At 39.8% G+C, this 19994-nt stretch overlaps 1 protein-coding gene across 3 annotated transcripts in view; it reads left to right on the forward strand.

Moving 5' to 3' along the window:
* The window catches only part of zmp:0000000660 (arf-GAP with Rho-GAP domain, ANK repeat and PH domain-containing protein 2), a 105988-nt gene that overhangs the window by 27700 nt on the left and 58294 nt on the right, over positions 1–19994 (forward strand). For all 3 annotated transcript variants that reach the window (XM_026352671.1, XM_026352672.1, XM_026352673.1), the window contains exons 9-11: positions 2556–2749; positions 11754–11860; positions 19195–19394. In XM_026352671.1, the coding sequence (XP_026208456.1) occupies positions 2556–2749; positions 11754–11860; positions 19195–19394 (501 nt within the window). The remainder of the gene's footprint in view (positions 1–2555; positions 2750–11753; positions 11861–19194; positions 19395–19994) is intronic.

The following is a 19994-nucleotide window of genomic DNA, read 5'->3' on the forward strand; positions in this document are numbered from 1 at the left end:
CTCCTTTCTATTAAATAGATCAGTCGGTTATCACAAAAACAATTAATCCCTGTATTCTTAAATTGGCATGCTTCCACAGTATAATCTGTTAAACTCCTACAAACATTTCGTCATGCGTCTTTAGCGTGGCCTACTAATAGTTGAGTTGATTCTCCTCTGTACTTCTAATTTGAATTAAACCCTTTTGAACCACAGGCATCCGGTCGTCTCTTCGGAGGATGCTCATGAGATCCTCCGTGCGGTTGTTTACTTGATTTTATTGGTATCCAAAAATACATTTCCTGAAGAAAAAGAGTGTGAAGCCACCGTCTGACCACACAAGTGTTGTTCTGAGAGCAACACACGTCACTCTGTGTGTTCTAGAGAAGTGTCTGTCATTCTGTCAGAGGGCTGTTAGTTTCTGTTTGGTTGATGAGTTGATAGAGGCACACAAATTCAAGTGCACTGACTTTGATGATTTTTGTTTCAGAAACAAATATGCTTTATCATCTTTTCTCAAATTTGCAGGGCCACCCCGACTGATTGCTTCGGTTTTGTGTGCGAGTTTACAGATTGTTTTGATTTCTTTTTGCTCGTTCTCTCAGTTTTTTTCTGTCTTGGGTGGGTGCTGCTGTAGACCTGTGATATGTGTTTACTGTACAGTATGTGTGCTTGTGTGTTTACAATCCTTTGGTTTCTCTTGTGTTTCCACTTTGCCGGCTTTGATAGCACAGTGTCTCGGGTGGTAGGGGAATGGGCTTTACAGCGCCGGCTCCATGTCCTCTTTGAAACGTTGCAGAGGAAGATATCTGAGGGCCCTTTTGAGTGTGCATCGTTTGAACGTAAACCCTGGTTGGAACATAATGCATTGTGTTACACTTGAGCCATTTAGCTGTGCTGTAATCCGGGGTGATTTACAATAAGTTAGAGATTCAGTGTCCTACTCAAGGACAAATAGCTTTAGAAGACACTGCACATTTCAGATGCCACTTGTAGGACGGTTAAAGCCCTTGTTCGGACAGAGATTGTCCAGTCAGAGCTTAGAAAGTGTCACACGGTGCAACAAGCCTGTCAAGTTTTGGTTGCATGGGTTTGTATTAGACCTGAATGTACGTTTGTAGGGTGTCGTCTTTCCAAAACCACAAGAGCAAAATGGACCGAACAGTGTGTTTGTCTGCTATTTTATTAGCATGTAGCGTAGAAAAGCAGAATTCACTTCTAAAGGTTTTGGAACGAGGCTCGCCTTTCTATCTGATTGGGGTATTTCAGTTATTTCTGCTGGATTCGTGAGCTCTGAAGCATTTTCATTTGCCAGATAAATGACTTCAAGCTGGACCACTAACAACTAGCATATGTTTGGTGTAGTACAATATTTTCTCACCTTATGCTGAATGGTTGTAGACAACACCTTCCTTGATGCTTGTACCAGTGATGGCACTACAGTTTCCACACACATCATTTGTTCTCATGCTAAAATACGCTTTCTCCTCTCAACTTGAAAACACACACTTTAAAAAGATGATATGGAAATGCAAACAATACTGTTTTAGCTTCGATGGATTCTAAAGTGATCAGCAAATGGTGGTGATCGTAGTTTTTTTTAACTTATGGAGCTAATATTAGCTTAATTAGCTGCTAGCTACAGCTGGTAGCAACATTGTGTGACTGAAAGGGAAGGACTCCTGAAATGACTAATTATTTACAGTGGCAAATCTATTAGTTTTACCACTACAAACTGGATCTGTACTGTGCGACAATGTAAAGCGCGACAGATGTAGGAATAGCAACAATACACGAGGGGAACAGAGCCTAGTTAACAGTCAGTCGCTCTGTTCACAAAACAAGGCGGCAGCAAATTAGTGCATTCACAGAAAGGTGTCTTATATATTTTTATAACTCTTAATTGGGTGTTGTCTTTGACTCTGATTACACCCACCACATCTTGCTTGAGTGTTGCAAATCTCAGAGAAACAGCGGCTTACAGTGGCAAGAAAAGGTATGTGAACCTTTTGTAATATCGTGGTTTTCAAGAGTTCACATACTTTGTCACATCATTTTCTTTGCATTATTATTTAGGCACATTATATTTGTTAATTCTTGACTTAGATGAAGATCAGATCACAACTTTATGACAAATGAATGCAGAAAACCATGAAATTCCCAAAGGTTCACATACTTTTTCTTGCCACTCTGTACTGTATCTCTAGTCCTGGACTTTGCACTTGTGAGCTTGGCAAGATATTCTTTTTCCAGGGGCTAAGTTAATTTTCACCAGTCGTGGCTCTTCTTGTGTTTTAATTAATTTTCTTTTGGTCTGGAATTTTCTGTATCAGTATGCAGTGGAGGTTTAGCTGCCGACGAGCCAGCGTAACTCACTGAAGGGATGGTAAAATGATGAATTGACACTATGATTCAAAGACTTCAAAATGCCCTGATCTCTCTTTCTTTGGTTCTGTCTTGCTTTGCTTGATTCCTTTTCGTCTCGTTTTCACTCTTGCGCTCACTCAAACTTACATCCACCATCTACCTTTTTCTTTTTCTCTGTTTTTGACTCTCACTCATGCTCGTGTCCACAGGGGAGCGCCAGGAGTGGATGGAAACTCTTCAGACGACCACGCGCCCCCCCTCCTGCGGCTCCCAGAAGCGCTCAGACAGCCTCTCCCACCTCTTCTCCACAAACAAACGAGGCTTGCTGGAGCTCCGCAGCTACAAAGGCAGAGTGCTGGTGTCCCTGGCGGGGAGCAAAGTCAGGCTCTGCAAAACAGAACAGGTACTTCTAGCACCACGGGGACATCCTCTCTACAGGATGACAGCTTCCTGTTTGAAAAGGGAAGATAATAATCACAGCCTATTTGAATCAGATAAGACGGAGCTATTCATGAAAGAGATGGAGATGTTCATGCATGTGTAATGCAGAAAGTAAATATATATGTGTGAACATGCTGTAGGGAACCTTGAGATGTACGGTGCTCGATTTTTGGAGGTTACAGACGCATTATTTTCTGCATGTAGGGCATTTGTTGCAGGCTACAGCTAGTCGAGAGCAATCTGAATACTATAAAATATATGTATTGTGGCCCTATAATCAGGTGGAGTTAGGGTGATCTGCAGTAGTGGCAAAACAAGTCAGCTTCTTTTCCATTGCTGTATTAACTTATTTGGGATCCAGGTAATAAAAATGCTTTTGGACGTACTCCTAGACTGCAGGACATGTAGCCAAACAAGCGTTTGGTTCAAACTGTAGAACCATTCTCTCGTGCCCTCTTCTTCAGTCATTACACATTATGAGAACTCAAAAAGTGTGATCGTAGGCCTTATCAACCCTTGAGCCCTTTCATGTTCAGCACAGGATAAACTCTTTCTTGAGCAAGACCATTGGCTTTCGTCTGCAACTTTTGCCATGTATAAACATTTTTTTCTATTTCTCCTCTGTATTAATCCCAAGAAAACTCTGAAAACTCTGGATCTTATGTTTCACATAGGGCTTCACCCCTCAGCCGTCATTAGAAAAACATTGCCTTTTCAGCTCAGTGGTGGTAAGCATCAATCCAGCAGTTGTGTTTTAGACTTTTACTATTGTTGTGTTGGATTCTCTGAGGCAAACTGCCATAATTTTGCTGTTTGGTGAACATGTGTTTTATGTATGTATTTTCGTGTTGCGAGCATTATGTCTGAGGTTTTATCTCAGAGCTTGAGCATCTCCATTTAATTTCTAAGTCACTGTTGCGATAATCCATTCTCATATGACAGGAGTGAGTGGCAGGGTGAGGGCCTTTTGGAGGATAGATTTATTGAAGTTCTTTTTTCGCTAAAGACAGATTGTAATAACACATGCAGTCATGTAATTCTTCTTATTGTTTTCTAAAAGTACATTCAAGTCGTTTTTTAGATTGAGACAGATAGAAACATTAAAGAAGAAGAAATGAGGTGCACTAAGTCTGGTGTGCTGCCTGCTGAAATCCATAAAGTTAAGTACTGACCATCTGTCCATACACTAGTTGTGGCTCCTATCAGTAGCTGTCAGTGCTGTGTTATTTTCTTGATGCGAGCTGAAACCCACACTTGTCTCTGTGCAACTGCAGTTTTATCTGAGTGAATGTTGAGCTGTCAGAAGCAGACAGGTGTCACAATGTTATTAGTATGCAAGGATCCTCCGACTGCAGCGCCTCGTCCAATCGCATTTTAATGCAAATACTAGTGCAGAACAGCAAGTTATAGAGGGAGGAAGTGGCAAGCGGTTGCAAACAGTGTATTTTTATTTCCCCCAAAATTAGAGAAGTTGATGCTGTTCACTCATTTTAGTTTAGTTTTTCCAAAAATATTTGCAGGACAGAAACATTCACCACAGTAATTCTCACACTGAATGGAAAACATTTACATACTGTTTATATCACCTTAAAAAAAAATCATTACTCAACCGAGAAAATTTGCATGCAACTTATTATCGCTTTAATTAGTTAAGACAAAATAGGTGGGAGAGTCAGCTTGATTTTGGGGAGACTAAAATGTGCACTGTGTTGGCTTTTGGAATTGTATTTTTCTTTTGTATTTAATTATATTTTAGCCTATGTTCCCCTTTTGTTAAATCTACACTTACTCAATGATTCGAGACACTAATTAGGGATTCGCAAGCATTATCTGTCTAAACACACCCAGTGAGTTCACTGACTATTACTGCAGTAAATCATTGTTAATCATGGTTTTGTTTCTTATTTTAGTGGATATTTAAGCTCTGATTGATGAGTGGCTGACTGCTTTGGACAGAAAGAGCTAACCTGCTAGCAGAGAAAAATGTGGCAAAAACCTTTCTACATGTGGTTACTATTGTCTTTACCACAGTTCTCAGTTTTCTGCTTGAGGTTTGAAATCCTGAGCTTCAGTTCTGAGCCGAGCTTCACAAATATCGACAGCGCTGCAACTGCCTTTCAAACTGCATGCGCCCTTCCTCCCATTACTTCTGACTTCATATTTACTTCATCGCCCATCAAACTGCTCAGTGTCATATTTCCTTCCTGGTACACTCATGTTTGTTAGAAACAGCAGTGTGGGGTTATACAGTTAAGAAAAATGTAAAGCTACGATATATAGTATCTTTTGCTAAGAGATACTATCCATGACACAAACTTGTTAGTTTACATTTCTGTTTACAGAATTAGCAAATGATACATATCATGCTTATTTGTGAGCCAACCCTGGTCTCCGAGGACCACTGTCCTGCTTGTTGTCCAACCATGCCTGCACTTACAGCTTCTGATTGGCTGAACACACCTGATCCAGATAATGAGCAGTAGGTAAGGAAGGGACAGTAGGCCCTCGAGGACCAGGATCGGCCACCCTTGCTCCAAGCTTACATCTCTGTTGTGAATGTACAGTGTGTTCCCCTTTATTATTCTGTATGAGCATGCCAGGGCATCTTAATGTACACGTTTCAGTGATAACCTTGGACACTGTTATTGTGAAATGACCAAAGAGCCCCAAAGTCAATGAAGTTCTTTAAGTAGCCTCTTAGTTAGAGTACATTATTACAGACTAAACTCTTTTTCATGACTTACAACTATTTTAAGCTGTGAAATAACTGAGAGATAAGTTTCCTCTTACTCATAGTTTCTCTTGAGTGTTTCCTATTTGATGTCCGTCCAATTAAGCCCCGATAGTCCCTGTTCACATACAGAGACTGTTCTCTCTGCCTTCTTCTTTCTGAGCAGCAGATATTCTGCCTGAGATTGCAAGATACGTAGTAGCAGTGATAGTGTTTCTTAAAGTGCCTTGCATGTATTTCTCTGCATATTTGATAATTCTACACACATTCAACTCATTTCCATCTCTCCATGGCTCTCATTTTGTTTCGCTCACTCTTGTAGTTTTGTTGTTTGCCTTTCATTATTTTCTTCATTAGTGTGAACAAACATCTTTGTTAGAATTCTCTTTTGGGTATCACTCCATGTCAGCACATTTCCACTTCCTTGATCTGAGACAGCGGGGAAAAAAACTGGGGGAAGAGAGTATCAGAGAGAGAACAAATTAATTGTATTATTTCAGCTTACAAGATAAATCCCCAACATAAATGCAGTAGCAGCAGCAGTGCATTTTGCATAAAGGAAGGCTGACAGCAAATGAAAAAGGAGAGTCGGAGACAGAAACAAAGAGACAGAAGTAGAGAGATGAAGTTAAAGAGATGGAGCGAGTGTTCAGATGCAGAGGTGAGTGAGAAACAAGCGTTGGTGGTTTGTAAGAAAAGGGATGATGAAGAGCGAGAGCGCAGGGAGAAAGGTAGACCGTTGCCCCGTTCAAGTTCACTGGAGTGGAGTATTTAATCTAACATGATGAACGAGCTATTGGAAACATCATCCTTCCAACTCCTCCTCCTTCACCACCCCTACCCCATTTTTCACAGACCGTAACCCCTGTGATGGAGCTGTGTTTAAGGTAATTTAAACACCAAGGTAAAGAAAGTCAGACACTGCGCAAAGTGTGTCACATATGCACGTTTACTCTGAGAATGAGCTCCCTGTGACAAGATGCATAGGCTCTCTTCTTTATGTCATACACCACCAGTGTTTTCTGGATTACAGTATGTTCACTCCACAGCTGATTGATTGACTGATTGATTTTTGGATTATCATATTTCCTGCTGCCATGAACCAGGTTCTACAAGTTTAGTCAAACCCAGTTTCAACAATAGAATTTCTTTCTCCATCCAAAACACAAGCAATTAGGGCCTACACAAGAGAAAAGGTACTCTGTTTAATAATTGGAGATTATTATGGAGATTGGGGATTTAATTCATCTCTGTTTTGTTTTAATCTCCTTTTCATTTGCAAGATCTACTTTGTAACAATAAGCAGCATCCAGTGACTACAAGGCCATTTTGTAGAATTTGTGACATGAGTACAGTTACTTCCACCGAGGTTCAAGTCTTGTACTGTGTCCTGTTTCACATTATACAACTCAAAGGTAATCAGCAAATGTAAAATACTTTTGCTATAGTACTGTAACCCCATATTGTTCAGTTGATTTGATGACCATGGAATCATGTTTTTGGATTCTTTAAGCTGCCTTTTGGTCTCCAACAACTCCTTGCAGCACTACAAATTAATAATTACTTTCTTTTTTTTCTATTAAATTTTCGACTATGCTCATTAGCTGTTAGCTCAAGGCATCAGTCTTCAGTTTTTTACTGTGCAGATAACATATGGCGTGTTTAACAGAGCTTTTTTACTGCGGCATTGGAAGTGAGGTTGTTGAATGCACAGGACTGAATAAAAAAGTAGAAGTCAAGTGCAGGAAAAGAAAAAACAAAACAATCAGCTGAAAGACACAAAACCTTAATGCAACTATAGGATTGATAAAACGTTAAATATAATTTTTCATTCATTTATTGGTCATCTAATCAACTATTAATAGATGTTAATGTACGTCTGAATCCATAGCACTGTGAGGTAGTCCTTGGGCATGGTGATATATGAGCTAAATGCTAATGTCAACATGCAGTGTTTAGCAGGGGTCATGTTGACTGTGTTGGGCATTTTAATAACTAGAACTAGGAGAAAAAAAAAATGGACGAACCTGTTAAACTGACTCATTTTGGATTTGAAACTCATCCTCAGGAGCTTCATTTTGCTAAACCTTAATGCAAACTGAACTTAATACACTGAAGCGGAAGTCATAAAGTCTTTATAGTTGCACAGTAAAGTTTTATGAGACCTTTTTTGACCATATGACTGACAGACCTATGAAGTGATTTTTGCTGGGTGCAGATTTTCTCCTCTATACCTTTTTGCATAAAATATTGTATTGAATATAAAGTTATTTTATTCAACAACACACATGAACAACATCTTTCTGTTTCCTGCTTTTGTCCCAATGTGTTCAACCAAATTATTGAATTAGTAATTTTTTGCTTTTCATTCTATGTCGTGTCTCACTCTCACTCTTTCTGTCTCACTGCCCAATGTTTAAAATAATCAAAAGTCTTTTGTCTTCATTGAGTGGATGCTCTTTTAAACTCCCCTATCCCTCTGTGAGGCAGTCTTACGCTGCATGCTTTTAGAGCAGCTTAAGTGGTTGAGAACACATGGAGCTGGAGATATAAGTAGAGGCTTCTTTTAGAGCAGCTCAGCATTGTGAGGCGACTGACTCACACAATAAAAGGCTGGAAAGCTTTGAAATAAATTATAATTGGATGCATGACTAGCATATTCAGAGTGGGCCTTTGCTCAGCTCTTACCAGGTTAAGGTTATTCATTTTAGGTTAGAGAAATCCTTTTCGGTGTCACATCTTGCAAGGAATAAGGGGCGTTTGCTTGATTTGCATTGCTTTTTTTTTTCCTCTTTGAGTTGATGAATTCTTATTTCTGTCTTTCTTTAAGGTCTTCGAGATGTTTTATGTTAAATGGTATGTGGACAAAAAGTAGCCAAAAAGTGCTAAAATGCAAGTGTTCAAATATTCACCTAAGGGCCTTCTCCTCTCTCCTGCTGTAAGCGCCATTATTACCACCTACCCCTTGACTGTTGTAATTGGGTGAGTTATTTTTACCCCCAATGCCTTTCCTTCCGCTCACCATCCCTCCTTCCCTCAATCCTTGGTGAATTAATTGGAGAGGGCAGGAGGCCACAGCACATATTGGGTAGGTAACGAGTGGCGAGGGCTGGCCGGCCGCACACACCCAGCGCTATAATTGGCTGCCTGAGAGGGATGAGGGTCATTAGGTATAGGTGACTGCTTTGCCCTCTCAACACAGTCCCACACTTGCATGCGCTCGCATTCAGACAAGCGGGAATGCACCCCTTCCTTATCCGTATACAATATCCTCCTTGTGTGAAGCAGAACAGCTTTACAGTACTACATGTATACCATTTGTCCTTCTGTGTTTGAATTAGCGCTGCACGTTACTGCGACGAGAACTTCAGCTGAACTGAAAGGCTAGCCCAAATGAGCTTTTGAATGAGCTTGTTTTATACTCGACCAGCCCTTGCGCTCTCATTATCCCGTCATGCGTCTTCAAACCTCGCACCACACTGAACTTAAAAGAGCAATGGCTGCCCGTGCTGTAGTTATAATTGATAGGATAGAGGAGCGACTGTAGCACTGAAAGCCCTCACATCAAAACTTTTAGCTCAATTAGAACCTGGCCATACAGTGAATTCACATGTCTCACTCATGCTGCCTTCTACTCTTCGTTATCGTTATCTGCCTCTTATGTCATCCACTTCTGAGCCCGGTGTCTTAATTTTTCACAGCGTTTCAAAGGACTTTTCCACTCTAGCATGTTGCTTTGTCTCTACTCCACTCGCTCTGACTCAGTATCATTGTGCAGAACTGTCAGGAAAGGAGAATAATTGCTTGAGTTTCTCCACCACAGTCCTCTAAATTAGTTTGAAGTAGTCTAATTGGGGCTAATGATGGCCAAATGAAGATTTTGACAGCATTAGCCCCAATTGAACCAACCCACAGAAGAGATGAGGTCAGAAATCCTGCAGCACGCAAATATTTAAGTGACTTCGTCCACTTGTTGTAATCTGCAAAAATTTGGCTGCTCTGAGGATTGTGTTGCTAGTTAGTGAAAGAATTTAGCAACAGATGCTGCAGTGCCTCTCCGCCACATACATAATCAAACACACACCATCGGCACCGCTAGACCATGTTTTCCTGAAAAGGTGCCTAATCAACAAAGATGCTGTGGATTCATTTTCTTCTCTTTGTTTAGTGTAATTAGTGCAAATTGTTTTTGCTGGTGAAGAACAGTTAGCAGAGAAAACACACTTGCGAATAGCTGGCACAGCACGGCAGCATGTAGCGCTCGTCGCTAAGACTGGATTTTGTAATTCGCCGTTGAGTTTTTGAGTATTGCCACACACCCTGTCTTGCACTGGCTCTTTTTTTACACTTCAACTTCTCAACTCACCCCCTCGACCATCACCACCACTCCGTGAGGATTACCAAGACCTTCTTTCACTCTTACTTTCTCCCTCTGTCGCCTTTCTTTGAGTTGTCTCGTTGTCTGTCTGTCCCCTTTCATCATCTTACGTCTTCTGGCTTTGTCTTTGTGCCTCAGTGATGGAGTAAGTGTGTATTTTTCTGTCTTGTAATGTTGGGCGCCTTGCTCTGTTTTGATGATGTGCCTTTACGTGTGTGGGTGTAGGTGGACTCTGTCTTCCTGTCTCAGCGCAGAGCTTTAGGCTATAGAAAATGGTCTTAACTGCTGCGAGTGTTGAGGGTGAAGGGGAGTAGGGAGGGGAGCACTGCAATACAGGGGAGCTTATGAAAACTGTGCCTCTGCATCTAACCCCTATTTTTGAATTGGGCCTCAGAAAACATCAAGGCTGAAAGCTTAGGTTGGTTTGGATTCCCCAGATGCACCTTTGCCTTTTGCAGAGCTTTGCTGTTTCACGCAGGTACACACACTGACACACACACACACGCTATAGCCTCTCTATCCCTTTCTGTCTCTCTCCAACACATCCTCACACACACACACCTGTAACACGCACAAATTCAGTTTGTGCGTCATTGGTGAGAGGGAGAAAAAGCAGATGACTGTGGGGTTTGTTATTGGTTTGTCACAAACTATTTTCAGCAAAGCCTCTCTCACAGGTCTAACTCTATATTCAGTGTCATTTCCTAAAAAAAACAAAAAGAGTCCACTGGATGCAGAGCAGCAGACACCGAGAATGCCCCTGCACTGATTGCATGGCTTCTTCAGTGTTGGTTCATTTTCATTACACTAAATGACATTCAAGCCCCTCGTGATAAACAAGTTGGGACTTTAATGAGGTGACCTGTTGATCCCACCTTATTAAGGAGCGGCTCTGATTTGGCCAGAAATGGGAATGATGGACTTTAGCGAAGGAGCTTAACATTTTCAGGGCACTTTGGGAGCACACTTTTTCGTTCTTTGGGTGTTTTGACTAGTTTGTAGATTCATGTTGAAACTTCTCAGTTGATGTGTTAGTTGTCAGCCCCTGCATGCAATACAGTAAGTAAAGTTTTCCCTATGATTTCCTCCAAAGGGTCCAGTGGTCTCAATCCAAATCAGGCATCTAATTTATGTCTGAACCACGTTAACTGTTATACCTTTTAAGTTAAACATTTCAGTAAGCCAGGCCCTGTTTACAGGTAACAAAATCTACATAACAGCACATCTAAAGTGCTCTAATAAATAATCGTGTTTGTACAAACAAGATACGATTTATTTCTTACTTACAGTTTTTTGTTCTGATTAAGCAAATGAGATTAGCAGGCTTTGGAGGTTTAGAGGCAAGCTGTTTCCACCTGAATTAATTAGCATGTCTCTAAATGGAAGCCCAAGAAGCTCTTTTCGCTCACTTTCTCATTTTGAGAAATGCACTTTCTCACGTGCTTGCCAAAACGTCCAGTACACGAGAAAAACGACCACACACGTATCTTGCGTAACGGTGATTAGCTTTTTAGCGTGGTAGAAACCGCCAGATTGGGTCTGTTTAAAGTTCAACAAGTGACACTGCTAAAGCTCACTAATTTACAGTTATGGCTTACAATAACATAGATGTAAAAGGATCATCTTTTGCTGTAAGCACTTCTTGGCAAACAGTGGCCAGATGAAGAACTTTACCAAGCTAGCTTTGATTAGCTTCCTGTGTTTATGCTATGCTAGGCTAATCACTTCACAGCCCTGCCTGCACACTCGACAGAGACCCGGGGATTCATTGATGATGATTTAAAGTAGCTGTACTGCAACTACCTCGCGATTAATCGTCATTAAATGTGTGGATCTCCATCTCACCTTTCTGTTCAGGACTATAAAGCTGGCCTGGCTATCACTGAAGTGGAACTGACTGCTGCCAATATTAGAGACGTCGACCGCAGGAGCTTTGAAATCAACACACCGTTCAAGAACTTCTGGTACGTGTGAATTTCCTTTGTGTTTGCACATGTGTATGAATTTATGTCTAGTGTGCGGTTGTGTCTGTGTGTACTCACACTGTTTGATCTCACAGCTCTTACCTGTTTCAGCTCTTTCCTTTTTCCTATTTCTTTCTCATCACCATCATTTCCACTGCATTATCTTGTGATCACAACCACATGTATATGAATTCCCTTCTTTAGTTGCTCAGTTTTTTGTATTTATCTCATAATAAATAGTTTCTGATCTCAAAATGCACATAAACAAAAGATATAGAGTACAGTTTTAATGATTAAAGCAAATAACATTTTGTCCACTCTGCTTGAATTCAACCACACTGGATGGTTTTTTAACAAGAACTGCCTGTTTAAGGTCCTGTCACGATAAATCAATGGGCTTCAAGTTAGAACTTTGACTGGGCTGCTTCAAAATCTTGGTTTCCTCTGAGCCACTGAGAGGTAGATTTTGTTTCTCAGCTTTTGGATCATTGTCTTGCTCCATCATTCATCACACCACACAAGATTTAAAAATCAGAAACAATTTAGTATGAGATACAGTAATTATAGCAACAGAACAGGATTCTTGTTGTGAAAGAATATTTTTGTATATTAGCCTTTTTAGTTTTCATAACTATAGCTGTTTTTTTTTTTTGTTTAGCTGCAGAGTTGGAAGATTAATTCAAAACAGAATTTTGTAAAGGCTTAAAATGTATTTTTAATTAGGTTTATGTGCATAGAAAACACTGATGATTTATTTATTTGTTTGTTTCTTGACCTACAGGTTACTTATGAGGATCGTGTTCTTTTTGTCATTACTCTGCAAATATAAAATTAGGAAGTATAAACAAAATTAGCTCTGTATCAATTAAAGACAGTAACCAAGAAAGAGAAATTCTTTATTGGAGGTTAAAAGTTATTTTTGTTTTAGGAATAACTGTGATCACAAAGTGGAAATAAATTAAAAACAGAAATGTCTTTATTTTTAATTATTTGATTAAAAGTGGGTGAAATCTAGCAATCACATGACAATAATACCTTCCCTGTCATTTAAGACGCCTCTTTAGGCCGATTTGTACCTCCAGGTTGTATTTAGGACGCATAAGGTCCAGTTACAGTCTTAATCCTTAATGATAATTTTTAATTGTGAGCTTATTTTGAACATAGACAGACATTATCTATACATTTGACAACCATTTCATCATTTAAACGATTTAGGCTTTCACTTCTTGAATCACTGTGAGCACAAAATGGATCTGAACTTATGCAACAATGTCTAAGTGCATCAAAATGGAACGTGCGATAATGACCCTAATGTCACAATTAAAAGAAAAAGTCACTTTTATAATGAGTTATTTTAAATTATTCAGTGAAATTCACTTTTATTGGCAACTTTTTTTTTTTAACCCTATCTATAATGCCTTTTAGCCTGTACAGAAAATATTTTGTATGTTTTCCTTTGAGAGTGCAAGTTGTGAAACTAATGAGCGGGCATGTCACAAAGTTAAGAACCAGCTCTAATGAGACAAAGAGAATCTTATTATAAGTTTGTTTTATATGTCTGTATTTTAACAGCACTTACTCTTCTTGTCAAATCAGTTACACAAACCACCGTGTTGACCACTGGACGCACTAACACCTCACAGACTTATTGGTCATCGCAGTACACGTGCTACATGAGAGCAGGATGCGGTACAAAAATCACTAATTATCGATCAGGATTTTATTTTTATTTTTTTATGAAGTCTCCCTTGGGAGCTTTGTGTGGGTTCCTCTGCCTTTGAGGTGACTCCAGTCCCAGAGGGCCTACAATCAATGAGCGTGCTGCTTGTTTGTGCTGTAATGGCCCATTTAGAATACAACCGTCACAGATGCCTGGACAAAGCAGGGCTTGTTTGTTTGTATGTGCTTGTTCACTATTTTTTCTTCTTCTTTACCCCTTCCTATTTTTGTCCATTGCCTTGTGTAGAGATTTTTTTTCCCTCATTCCTCAACCTGTCTGTTGTATGTCTGATCGATCTGTTTGTGTCAGCCCCCTTAATGGTCCCATTGTTTGGCGGCTTCGTTAATACGCTGGACGTAATTGCCATTTTGTGTGGAACAAAAAAAAAAAAAAAGAGGTGGAATTAAAATGAGCCCAAGTCTCCCGAATTGTTTTGATGAGGTGTTTTAGTGTGCGTGCATGTGTGTGTGTGTGTGCGTGGATCAAATCGATTGGTAGCCCTGGGAGCGTTCTCCTACCTGCTCAAGGTGGGGATTAGTGAGAAACTCATCTAATCACTTTAAGCTGTGGAGACTCACTTTGGCTTTTCCATTGTTTTGCTGCTGTTAAATGGACAGAGTGTTCAGGCCGTTGTGGTAGATACAATCGCAGACTTTTATGAGTAGAGGGAATGACAATGAGGCAGAGAGGAGAAAAGACGTTACCAGGCAAAGAAGTTTGGAGAGAAGTAAACTCTTGATCAGAAAGCACTTCTGCTAAAGTAAAGCTGCAGATAAATGCCCAGCTCAAGGGCATATTGGAGAAAATCAATGTTTGTCTGGGTTATTTATTGAAACCTGTGGACAGTTTCCTTTTTTTTTTTTTTTTTTCAAATGAAAATATTTCTCGTGGCAGCAAGGTCTGTGGATTATCCTCAGTTTTCAGGGTATTGTTTTTGGAAGGACGTGCTGCTGTTGAGTTTTTCAAATTTAATTTTCCAAAGCTCTGAGCAACTCAAACAGTCTGATTCAATTCACCAGTATTATATTATGGTGATAGCGGAAAAGTCAGAGAAGGATAGTTGCAAAAAAGCGTATAAACCCCGAAAACTATTGGATCTGCACTGCTAGATATCATCATACTGTATGTATTTTTGACAATATTGACCTGAATGAGAGGCCCACAGTTTTCAAATCCATCTTAAAACACTACTTGTATTGTATTCTCATGAAATAAATACTTGATGCTCCTGGTTGGGATTCTGAAGTTATAAGGCTTTAGGGTGTGTTGACACACACAACTCCAAAAGCCTGGACGGCTAGCTGCCCATTCAGTGTCAGACGGCTCTGCTGTTCCCTATGCAGGAAAGACACATTCAGTAGGAGCTGCGCATATCCTTTAAAGTAGTGAGAACAAATAGGCCAAATTTAGATTCCATCAGGAAGTATCAGTTTACAACAAGAAATTTAAACCTAACAGATGATCAAGGTCATGGTCTCACAGGGACACTTCAGCCCTTTGCACTTTAGTAAAGTTGGAGGACTCAAAAGACATAGATTGGAAAAAGAAACAATCAAAACCCAAGCAACAGGCAGAGATAGAAGCTGCTGAATTTGTGTCTTTGGGACGGGTCAAGCTCTGAAACCCTTGGATCTCACATTTCCTACAATGGTGTTATGTGAATTGATGTTCTCTGCCTGGTTAATGTCCATGTCTGTCACACTTTGTACCCCCAGTTTGTAATGCTGGTCGTCTCCCATCCCAAACTAGACAATATGGAGACAGGGCAATTACTTTGAATTTGGCACTCACTAAAATGAAAATTCAACCTGAACTGAAAATGCGAACGCTGGCATTGACACACTTGTATTGTTGGAGGAGAGTATTAGTACGGAAGAATGAAGACGGAGAAAGCTGCTCTTAAAAATATACTCACAGACTTACAGTCTAATTTTCTATATAATGGAGAGACAGACTGTGGTTTGAGCTCAGCAGATAAACAGGGAAGGTGCTGTTGTAACGGTGTCATCGGCTTCAGAGCGGACGGTGGCTCGGAGAGAGGATGATTCTCTCTTAGATGCTCTCTTAGATCACACTATCTTTAGCCCCACCCCTTAAAGTCCCTGCACACCAAAGAAGTGACAGAAAATGTAATAAAAAATGTAATTAAAATCAAATTAAATGAAAATTTTAGGCACAGTGTTAATGTGAACAGCCTGTCCAGTTTAAGTTCTCTTTACAGATTGAAGTTATCTTATTTAACATTCATTTGAAGGTAGTACTGTTTAAGCCTGATTTATTATGATCATTCAATTTGTTATTTTTGGCCACAGCAGTGTGTAGAAGCTAGGGCGGAGGGATTGTGCCTCTTGATGCATTTTTGTAATTTCATGACTTCCGAAAATGTTTTTTGTATCCACCTTTCTTACGTTCACTATGTCTTTCTTAAAGTGAAGTGATAGATTTATCTATTTTGTGTCTGCATTTTTTTTTTTTGGAGAACTGTAGCTATGAAAATTGAAGTCATAGATACTTTGAAGATGATTAGCATTTTACATTGTGAAATGATGTGTATAGGGAGCAGCTTTTAGAAGTGCACTATGATATATTTGATTTACATTAAGGTTAGTAAAGACGCTCATCTTCAATACCCATACCTCTGTATTTAATTCCAACATGTCCCTTTGACTTTTGAAAGAAATGCCCCTCTGCTTGAAATATATTAACTCATCTTTCACATGTCAGCATTATAAAAACGTATGTTTAATAATATGACCTACTTTATATTTAATTTTATCATTATTTACATTATGTATGCATGCAGAAGGAGCTGCATGACCATTATTCATTCCTGAAGACAAATTAGATTTCTTCATTTACATGTAGTATGTAGGGTAGCAGAGCATAAGGACTTTGCACACCAAATAGGATGAAGAAACACGACTGGGAGTAAATTTAAGATTTAAAGCTTCACTATAACAGAGAGAATTTTAAAGAAAAAAGGAAGATTTTCAAAAGGCGAGCTGTCGCTCATCAAAATTGGATTACCAAATTTGTAATTTTACATTTTATGCAGTATACATTTTTATGAGTGGAGACTGAAGCTAAATCCCATAAGTGGACTAAAACTGATTAGGAAAAATAGTATTTGTAGCCTGTGAAGGTCATTTGACCGAATCAAAGGGAATGAGAAACACAGTTATGGTGATTAGCTTAGCTTAGCATAAAGATTTGAAACTGCCAGCTAGGTTCTGTCCAAAGGTAACAGAATTCATTCAATATTCTCATACTAGGTATACTGATGAAAAAAAAAAACCTTTTAACACTGGGGAAGCATATTTTAATTTAATTGTGTGATTTTAATTCTTTTTGAGTTATTTAAAATTTAGAAATTTCTGACTTGATAATGAGCGGTTTTGACATCACACCCGAACATAAAAGAAGAAGCTAAAGTGTAGACAAGAAGCTTGAAACCTGCAGTTGTGAGGGCGATTCACATATTTAAACACCAGCGACTGCTTCATAGTGGGAATTCGAATGGAAACGATCACATTTAAGCAGCTTAGTCATAACCACATTTGTAATCACAGCACAGGCAACAATTTTATCTGGATTTTATTAACCTTGTAATTCTACCTCTGCTCCCCCTCCTTCCTTTCTCCTAATTTTCCATTCGTCTGGATGGATTGTTTGAGGCCTTTACTCCTATAATCTCAGTTGTTTAGCTTGATTTCTTTTTTTCTGCTATTCAACACTAGCTGTTTGTAGCTGTGGTTTATTTTACGACCTCGTCTGTGACCAGCATTCACTTCATACCTCTGCGCTGCCTCCTGCCTCGCTCTGCTCCACCATGCTGTAGTTGAGCACACGATGTGAGCAGTCGTCTCTCTAGACGGGCCCTGGGCAGAGATCTGTGGGCACAGAACAGCTGAACCCAATCAACCTATTGATCTCTGCTGGGTTACTTGGGCGAGGTTGACCCGGTGCACATCCTCTGCTCTGGGCGAAAGCTTCCCCCTCCTCACCGACTCCTTCCCCCCCTCCTCATCTTCTATCTTACTTTACACCGGTCGCCTGGTTGCCATAGAAACCACTGTTCCCATTTCTTCTTTCTAAGTGCTTCTTCTTTCACTCGAGCTAGGACTCCCTATTTCCTCTCAGTTTTATATCCCCGTCGAACTCTGTCGTGCTCGCCGCACATCTTCTTCTCTCGTACACGCTCACACACGTGCACAGATGCTTATCATACATTTAGCTAATTTGGAGATACTTCTTCAAAAGACACACCTAGAAACTTTATCTGTCTGTCGCTGCAAAGTATTCGTATAAGTTCTTGTTGTACTGTAATAGACATAAGCAGTTCCTTCTATGTGTGTGTGTTTGTGTATGAAACAAGAACCCTTGAGAATAAGGTTTTAATGTTTTGGCCATTTACTGCAAGTGTCTGTGGTGTTCATACTTTATATATATATATATATATATGTATACTTCTAGCTTAGTGAATAGCTTTGATTCTGGAAGCTGCTACTGTGACTGCATAGCAGCAGAGGCCTAGTTAGCAGATGTAGCCAAATTCATGTAGTTAATATGTATGTGGACACCTGAACCAGTCTCTACTAGGAGGGCTTTATTTAGAGCCTGGCTGCAGGGACTTGCTGCTGTTTAGCATACGAGTGAGGAAGGGTGCTGATTGGGAAGCGAGACCTGACTTGTATTTGGCGTTGCATGTCATCCCAAACTGCTGGATGAAGTTCAGATCAGCTTTTTGTACACACCTGTCAAGTTCTTCAATACCAAACTGGGAGAACAGTGTAGTTATGGACTTCTTTTTATGGGCATTGCAACCTAGGATGAACACAATATACAACATGTTAAATTCTATCTACTCAATACTATGCTCACTTGGAGTATCATTTACAGGTGTTACATTAAATAATATTTAATCAAGTGTCTCAAGCATTCCAGCATTTCAGTCACTAATACTTTCTTGCAAAGATTTCTTGCGTACCATCACATACCTAATTTGCGTTTGCTAATATTGACAAATTACTGTCATGTGTTTCTAATAGTTTTTATGTTGCGTTTAAGTTAACTTTACAATGAGTTACTTTTAAGTCTGTAACTTCACCCATGTCAATCGAAGAAGAAGCAGCATCATCTACAGAATATTACCAAGCTTATCTCAGTGCTTTGCTTTTTTCATTTTCTCTCTTAATGGAAGTTTGGATGAAATATGAGTGTTAAGCTTGATTTTTTTTTTAAATGTAAATTGTAATTGTAAATGTTTTATACTCTTTTTTTTTCATCACTATATTTAACTTTTTTTTTATGACTAATAATCATAATATCCTGAAAAAATAGCCCACATTAGCACTTTATAGATTTTAATGGTGCAAGTTGAGACGGATTGATTTACCTGCCCTGTCGCCTTCTCCCCATCCCCTATCAATTTCATCAAATCTATTGCAATCACACATTGGCATACCCACTCAACATCCACCCCAAAACCGCTCCAAATATTGCACACGCCCATAACCCTGCCAGGCGATAGTATGCTGTTTAATTGCTCTCTCAAATCAAATCAATAACAGCGAGGCATGTGTTGGGGTGGGGGGCAAAAAATCAATTGTTGCAGCTTCACGGCCGAGTCAGAACGGGAGAAAGAGGAGTGGATTGAAGCGGTCCAAGAATCGATTGCTGAGACGCTCTCCGACTATGAAGTGGCAGAGAAGATCTGGTTCAACAAGGCCAACAGGACCTGCGCCGACTGTCACGCCGCACAGCCGGAATGGGCGTCTGTCAATCTGGGTGTGGTCATCTGTAAGAAATGTGCAGGTAAGGGACACACAAACACGTCCTCCCTCTGCTGTTTTATGTTTTTTCTGCAGTTTGAAGGACACCCACGTGCTGGATACAGGCATAAAAACAACATACTTTAAATAGTCTACCCTTAGAAATAAATGCCCCACTGTGTCAACACCCACCCACAGATTTCTGTGAATGGAAGAAAGAGACAGAGAATGATACTTTTGATAGTTCCTAGGTGAGTGGGGGCACCCAGGTCGTCACAGGTTTCAGGAAAACTTTATTTTGTTTTAGGAATTTAGAAATTTTGTTCTTCATAAATGTTTAGATATATACTTTCCCACATACACATATTTAACTGACCTGCTGCACACTGACAGAAGGATGCTAGAAAAGGCCAGCCTCTTACAGTAATTTCTTTATTGACAATGTGGCAGTTGTGCTGCGTGTATATACTATTTTCTCTATAATTATTACTAAAGTACATGGTTCTTGACAGCAAACAACATTTCTCAAATGGTTGCCTCTTTCTTGGAGAGAGAACTTCGTCAGGGCTGAAAATGAAAGCATCTGAAAAGAGGACGTTAATCTTTGACTGAACTGCTGTTAAATGAACTGGAGCTCACAAAA

This window comes from Anabas testudineus, chromosome 18 (assembly GCF_900324465.2).
Source record: "Anabas testudineus chromosome 18, fAnaTes1.2, whole genome shotgun sequence".
NCBI lineage: Eukaryota > Metazoa > Chordata > Actinopteri > Anabantiformes > Anabantidae > Anabas > Anabas testudineus.